Source organism: Bos taurus, chromosome 2 (genome assembly GCF_002263795.3).
Source record: "Bos taurus isolate L1 Dominette 01449 registration number 42190680 breed Hereford chromosome 2, ARS-UCD2.0, whole genome shotgun sequence".
NCBI lineage: Eukaryota > Metazoa > Chordata > Mammalia > Artiodactyla > Bovidae > Bos > Bos taurus.
In genome coordinates this window covers 130,704,957-130,712,161 of record NC_037329.1, presented here as the reverse complement: position 1 = coordinate 130,712,161, position 7,205 = coordinate 130,704,957, and the positions used below count along the sequence as shown (strand labels likewise).

The window sequence follows — 7,205 nt, the reverse complement described above, 5'->3', positions numbered from 1 at the left end:
CAGCTGTGACAGAGTTCTGTGGGGTTTTCCGTCCAGACTCCTCATCCTGACTGGGCTCCAATCTTGGAATTTACTTTTAGCCACAGGCCTTGAATACTTGTGTCCTTAGGCGGGAGCTAACTTCTTTTCCATTTGTCCCCCACCTCCTCAATCCCCACCACTTCACCAAACCCTCCTCTGACCCTCGTATCTGTCCCTCCTTTTCACATCAGTGCCCAAGAAGGGTTCTGAGACCTTGGATCAGGCCAAGGTTTGAACAGTTGAGAGTGGCTCAGTGAAATGCAGATACAGCCTCTGGGTGTTAAAGGTGAATTCCAGATAGCAGGCAGGTAGGTCCTTAGAGCCATCCAACCACTTACCCAGGAGAGGGAGCAAAGAGGGTCCCCATATCTAGAATTGGCTACTGTGTATCCGCTTTTCCCACGTCTTTCCCCAAGTCTCTCTGCTCCCTCTTCTACAAAAAAAAAAAAAGTCACTGCCACAATTGCAAGATAAAGAAATAATCATTTTATCGTGCACCAGACTATTTCATGAGGATGTCACAAAGGCAAGGAGCCTAGTATAAAAGTTGGGGCATGGGGTGGGGCAGCAGCGGGTAGCAGCATCCAGAGCTGGGACTAGTCCAGCCCGAGGCCTCAGAGGACACCTTGCCTTGTGATCAGACTAGTGGGGGGGGCTTCGGGCAGGGCTTGGGCCCTCTGGCCAGCTTCCAGAGTGGGTGACTGTGTCAGCTGGTTCCTCTTTATTTGGACAATTTGGAGCTGGATGTGTCCAAGGAAGCTCCGTTTTCCTGCAGCCATGGAGCCCTTTGAGGTGCTGGTGGCAGCAGTGGTAGGGCTGGGCAGAAGTTGCTAGAATCTGTCTGCTTCACTGAGGCGACACCCTTCCAGAGCCACAGGAGGATCAGCTTTGAGGAACCCCCTGGTAGGTGGAAAGGTGAAGCAGACCCTCTGACTTCTCCCTGGGGCAGTGCCCATCATACCAGCATCCAGCCGGAATCGACTATTCCCCTGCCTCTGGGGACAGGACCTGGGGTGGGGGAGGGGTCTCCACCGCTTCCTTTGTGTGGGTCTGGCCCATGCCAGTGAGGGATAGTGTTTTTCCCTGGCGCTGAGCAGACAGCTGAACAGAGCCCGCCAGAGGAGCAGTGAGCCCAGCTGGGCAGCTCACCGTGGGGATACTCAAATCGGCTCAGCTTTCATCCACATCAGAGCCTGCCTGCCCCAAGATTATCTCTACGTTTGAATGTGGGTCTAGCATCTCACTTGGTTTTGGCCTTCTTCTCGGATGGACACTGAGCGGAGAGCTTGGCTAGGGGCCAAGGGTGTTGACCCTGTCTTCGTGAGGGAGCCAACACCAGGAGGCACAAACCTCAAGGCCCGGAGAAGCGAGTCTAACAGGCCAGAGCCTGTGTTGTGGATCTGGGGCTTTGAATTCAGATACTGAACCTTGGAGCCAACAGCTGGGAGTCTGAGAACCTGCAACGGGGAATCCCGAACCTCAAGACCTCAAACCAGGAGCAGAAAGCCTCAATGTTGGAGCAGCTTGGAGAGCAGGCTGGGAGTGAGGTCCCCGGGGGCTCAGGAGCCCACCTGAGAAGCAGCTGGGTCAGGCCGAGGCTTGCTGTGTACAAGTCCTGCCCACAGAAGTCTAGGCTGGACTCCTGATGGTCTGACGGGTGCACAGGGCCAGGCCTAGGCCGTGGGGCTGGCTCTGGGGGTGCTGCTTAAGGCCCTGCGGTACCTGGGGGCAGGGGTGCCTCCGTGTTGAGACCTCGCTTTGTCGGCCTGGCTGCTGGCCCCCGCTTCCCTCTGAGCCGGCTCTGCCCTCCTTGGGGAACCACATGGGCTCCAGCTCGGCCTGTGGTCTGCGGCTCCCGCTGCTGGAGTCCCGTCCCTGAGGCTCCGACCCAAGGGGGCCCTACAGTCTCTGGGACTTTGGGAACAGGCTCCCAGGAGGAGGCTTGGCTGGAGGGCTCTTTTTGCTCTGTGTCGGCACCTACGGGTCCTAGACCCAGGAGCTTTGCCCTGTGTCCTGTGAAACGAGCACAAGTGTGTGTCCCTGTCTGGTTGGCCTCCCAGGACTGCCGCGGTCATCCAGTGAGACGGCCCAGGACAGGGCCTAGGACAGTGTTTGCTCAACAGACATGGTTGAGAGAGTGAAATGGAAGTTGGGTGCGGGCTTTTGCACATTGCCCTTCCCGTGTATGACATTAATGTTCTCAGTTTCATGGAGGAGCAGCCCCGTGAAGAGTCACTGTGAAGGCCGAGCTGGGGTCTCTGATCCAGGCTGCAGCCGCATTCCTGCCTGGGAGGGACTGGGAACTGGGGGGAAGGGGGGCGTCACCCTCTCTGAGGGTCGGGGTGCTGCAGCCTGCACTGGTCCTGGCCTTATCTGCTGCTCTTGCCTAGAGGGTCCTGCAGAGATTGAACTGCCGGCTGCCCATGGAGACCTGGTATGTCTACCCACTCCTTTTCCAGGGGGCTTGAAAGATGATGAGGCCAAAGCTGCCAGGGGCCCCCGCGTAAGTATGGGGGTGTGGCTGCCATCAAGACGGCACTGTTCCCTTGCCACCCCTCTCCCTGGACGGCAGGGTCAGTCGGCACGGGTGGCTGGGACACTCTTTGTTACCCACCTGAAGTCCGCAAGTAGAAAAACGGGTACAGATAACAAGTGAGTGGTCAGCAGTGGCCACATGTGGACAGCCGGAGGCGCGAGCAAAGTCCCTTTGGTCAGTGGCAGCCACAAAGGCCCCAGCTTCAGGGTGGCCCCGGGGTTGGTGCCCTTGGGGCCGCCCGCCCGCTTCGGGCAATAAATAACACAAGGGACCCAAAAACCAAACCAAAACAAAAAATAACAACCAGTATCTTTTGGGGCGGTGGTGGCTGGCGGCGGGGGGACTGTTTAAATTATCGGCCTTCCCCGGGGCCACGAGGCGGTCGCTGGGTGCTGGGCCGGGCGGCGGTCACCGGCACGTGTGTAGCTCCACCAGCCGCTGGCACTGCCGGCATTTGACAAAGCAGCACCAGTGGAACTTGCAGCTGCAGCGCTCGGCCAGCTCCACCTGCGCCGTGTGGAAGCCACGGCCGCAGCACAGCAGCTCGCAGCCGTCGATGGCCTTGGACGTCTTGTTGCACGTGCGGCCCCGCGTGCCCAGCACGCCGCTGCGCACGTCCTGCTCGCAGAAGTCCGGGCTGGGTTCCAGGTACACCAGGTCCTCATCCGTGTGCGGCTTGAACTGCGCGTTGCGCGGCACCAGGGCCCTGGAGGAGCCCACGCGGCGGGGCTCCACCTCCGTGGCGCCGTCGAACTTCTCCTTCAGGGCGTGGCCCACCTGGCGGAAGGGCGGCACGGCTCGCCAGCACGTCTTTACCTCGCAGGAGCCCGACACCCCGTGGCACTTGCACTCCACCCGCATGTGTGTCAGGATAGCCTGCGGGGGAGCGGGAGGGGAGAGGGGCTGTCAGGAGCTGTCGGGGGGTGGGCTGGGGGCGGAGCTGGGGAGGGGCCGCCGGGGTTGGGGGTGGACCGCGGAAGGGGGCAGGCGAGGTTGGGATGCTGCAGGATGGGAGAAAGGGTGGAGCTTCCTCGGTCTTAAGCCCCTTCTGTATGCCACAGGAGCTGCTCAGCTATGTGGGGAACAGTCCAAGATACTGTCCTTGGCGTCGGGGCCGCACGGGGTTGATGGAGGAGGGACCTTTCAAAGGGCAGTGTCATTGGAAACAGTGACAGCTGGTGTGGGGGGAAGGACAGGCTGCGTTGCACCTTCTACTCAAGGACCCTTGAGGAGTGGGTACTGAGACGGCAGACGGTGTCACAGTCAAGGCCACGGTCCTGGCAGGGACGCAGAGCAAGGGGTGGGTGGTGTGTGTGTGACGGAGGGATGGAGACACACACCTGTGTGCACATACGCGTGTGGATGGCCATGCACAGCTCCATGAGGCCTGCTCACCGGTCTGCCCTCTCGGCGCGCCCCCCACCCCACAGGAGGGGCCTGGCAGGGAGTGTCTGGGGCCATTGCCGAGCCTGCCCTTTCCCGGCGGGGAGGGGGGCCCACGCTACCTTCCTGCCAGCCTCGTTGTTGTGGAGGTTCATGAGGGCCCGGCTGGACGAGGCCCCCTTGCTCCTCTCGCGGACGTCCACGAATGACTGGGAGAAGGCCACCCCATAGGCGATGTTATCTGAGCATCCTGACCACTGGAAGCCTGGGTGGGCGGCGGGTGGGGGGCACCCGAGACCACGGGTGAGTGAGGGCCTGGCCCAGGCGCCCCACCCACGCACCCCTGGCCACCCACTCATGCCCTCCCCAGCGCCCCGACTCACCCTGCGGGCTGACCCCGTGCACGGTCCGGTCACAGCCGCACTTCTCCAGCTCCCCGCTGCTGCACGCCCGCGTCACCGCAAAGGCCACACCTGCCGAAGAGATGGCGTACACGAAGGCCGCCTCCCGAGTCCCTGTGGGAGGCAGAGGTGGGCAGGGCTGGGTCCCAGCGCTTCTCCCCCTTGGCACCCTCCTTTATGGGGTGGGGGTAGATGGTACCCTCCTGGACGATGGCGGCCAGGGAGAGAGACAGCGAAGCAGCGACTCTGTGGAGCCACGAGTCATGCTGAGCTGACAGTCTCAGCACACCAACGACGGGACACAGTGACACCCGCCAGGCACTGCTCTGTGGTCTTCACACATGCCAGGCATTTGTCCGCCCCACACCCGTCAGGTAAGTACAACTGTCACCCCCATTTTCAGAGAGATGAGCCAACTCGTCCCAGGCCACGCGGCTCCTGGTTGAGTGGTGCCGGTCCAGCTTCAGTGCTCTGAGCTCCCCCCAGATCCTGCTCTCACGGCCTCTCCGGGAGATGATGATGCTAGCGTCCTTTTGTGAGCGACAAGGCAGGCAGGGAGAGGTGCATTAACGTACCGAGACTGCAGGAGTCCCAGGCAGGGCCTGTCCTCCTGGCTCTTCTTGCCTCTTCTAAAGTCTCCGAGGGGGTCCCCCGCCCTGTGAAGCTGCCCTAGCCCCTCCCGCTGAGGCTGGGCCCATTTCTGAGACCACCTTGGTTGCTTAGACCTTTCAGGGTAAATGGCAGTGGCGATGGCCCCACCGCTTACCGGGTAGGACCACTGCCGGCGAGGGGGCGCCCTCTACCTCCGGAGAGCTGACCATCTCACAGGCGGCCAGCGCGGGTTTGGGGAGGGGAAGTGGGTCCCAGTCGCCGGTCAGGAAGTGCCAGAACCAGGACCCAAGCCCCGGTCAGTACGCCTCTGCTCCCCATCTCTTCCCTTCCGCCCCCTGACTTCTTGGTGGTTCTATTTTGGTGTCTGCCTGGTCTCTCGCCTGAATGGGTGTTTTTATCCTCCTAGGAACTGTGCCTCAGGGGGTGTAGCTGCTGTGTAGGCTCTTTCTGGGGGTGTGGGTGGTGGGAGGGGGGTGTATTTGTGTGTGTGTGTGTGTGTGTGTCTGTGTGTGTGGTGCGTGTGTGCACGGCTGGCTGGGTGTGTGACTGGACAGGCCCTGCACCTCTCCTGGGCCCTGTGAGGGCCTCTGTGTGCCCGTGACTGTCCCTCTGTCTCTTGCTGGAGTGTCCGTGTCCGCAGGAGTGGAGGGGGCAGGCTTTGGCCTCGCGGTTGGCAATTACCTCTGCGACACCCAGGCCTGTGCTCCCGGCTGCCCCGGGAGCAGTCGCCGTGGTCAGGCGGAAACAATCACCTCCTGTGTGCCCGCGTCTGTGGGCAGGGGTGAGGGGCAGCCCTGGCCCCCGTGGCTCAAGACGCCCTGTTCTCAGTCCGGCCCTCGAGTGAGGGATCCTGCCCGCCGCCCACTCCCCATGGCCTGTCCTTTACCGTGGTCTGGCCACTCTGGGCCGGCATGAGGGGGCTTGGCCAGAGCCACGGGGGCCTTGACAGCCTGAGACGGAATCCTCTCCAAGTTAATCGAGGTTAATAGCAGGATCATGTTGGTTGGTTTTGTGCTGTGGCCGCCCAAAGAGAGACGACTTTAGTTTCTGGTATTTCTGGTATTTCCAGGCCTGAACCAGCACAAATCTTTGCCCCAAAGACCAAGGGGGAAGGGACGACAGGAGATAGGGTAGAAGGGACTGGCAGGGTGGCCCCAGCTCCTGGCCAGGCACGGTCCTGGCTCCTCCACTTCTCTGGGCCCTCAGGCAGCCCCCAGCCCGCCCCAAGCTCTGGGCCTACCTCCTCCCCTGTGTGCTAGTCGCCTTGGGTGCAGGGCGCCCCGTGAGGTGCTCAGGGAGACCCCCGCCTCATCCCCAACCAACACCCGTCTGCCAGAACTTCAGGCCCCCTTGTTCTGGCCTCGGGAGCAAGGGCACTATGGTTCTCTCTGCCTGGGTGGAATGAAGAGGTTCTGGAATGAAGATAATAGCGTGAGCTGAAGCTTAGAGAGAGCTCAGTCTGTGCATGCAGTGTCTGAACACAACATCCCTATGAAGTAGAGACTTTTACTCCCCATTTTACAGATGAGGTAACTGAGGCACCGAAGGGTGAAGCGACTGGCCCAAGGACACCCAGCCAGGAAGCAGGGGAGGCAGAATTCAGACTCGGTCAGCCTGGCTCCAGCATTTCAACCTTGACATGGTCCTGCCCCCTGGGGCCCAGAGTCCCCAGGAATAAGCAGCCCATCTCTTCTCACCTCCGTGTACGAAGCCCTGAGCTGTGGGACCTGTCCAGTTCCTTTTATGGGTTCTTTCTGGGGGGATGGTGAGCAGTGCTCAGCACAGGAGTACCCCACCCCGCCCCCGCCCCCAGGCCTGGAGAATGTGACCAAGCCCCTGTGTCCTGAGAGCTGATGGCAGCGGCGGCCGCCTTTTCTGAGAAGTCCTGAGTCCCCGTCCCTTGACTCCAGCGCTGTGGCTCCTCCCAGCTTCTCCCCTGTGTCCTGGCTGGAGCCTTGCTCACCAGTGGGACACCGGGCAGAGACCGCTGAGACCCAGAAAAAGGACTGCAGTGCAGCGGTGAGGGCTGTGGAGGGGAGTTCCCCAGCAGCCTGGTAGATAACTGCTCCCTGGTCTGAGGGTTAGCGCGTGCCAGCTGCAAGGGGAGGACAGTCCTGGCTTTGTCCTCCAGCGAGGGGAAGGCAGAGCTCTCGAGAGTGCTAGCAGCTGCTCGCAGCTCCTGCCGTTTCCATAGCGCAGTTTGCTCCATTCCACATCCAGCCCCTTCCTGCTCTTTCCTGTACCTCCTTCCC

General features: G+C 61.3%; 1 protein-coding gene across 3 annotated transcripts in view; it reads right to left on the bottom strand.

Moving 5' to 3' along the window:
* Positions 1-484: 484 nt before the first annotated feature.
* Positions 485-7,205, bottom strand: part of WNT4 (Wnt family member 4) — a 28,117-nt gene continuing 21,396 nt past the window's right edge. The window contains exons 3-5 of one of the 3 annotated variants that reach the window (XM_024982757.2): positions 4,324-4,455; positions 4,063-4,205; positions 485-3,334 (exon numbers count right to left, since the gene is read on the bottom strand). In XM_024982757.2, coding sequence (XP_024838525.1) covers positions 2,966-3,334; positions 4,063-4,205; positions 4,324-4,455 — 644 coding nt within the window. In that variant the 3' untranslated portion in view covers positions 485-2,965. Of the gene's footprint in view, positions 3,434-4,062; positions 4,206-4,323; positions 4,456-7,205 lie in introns of all 3 variants that reach the window. The other 2 variants (XM_024982755.2, XM_024982750.2) reach the window with 2 other exon arrangements.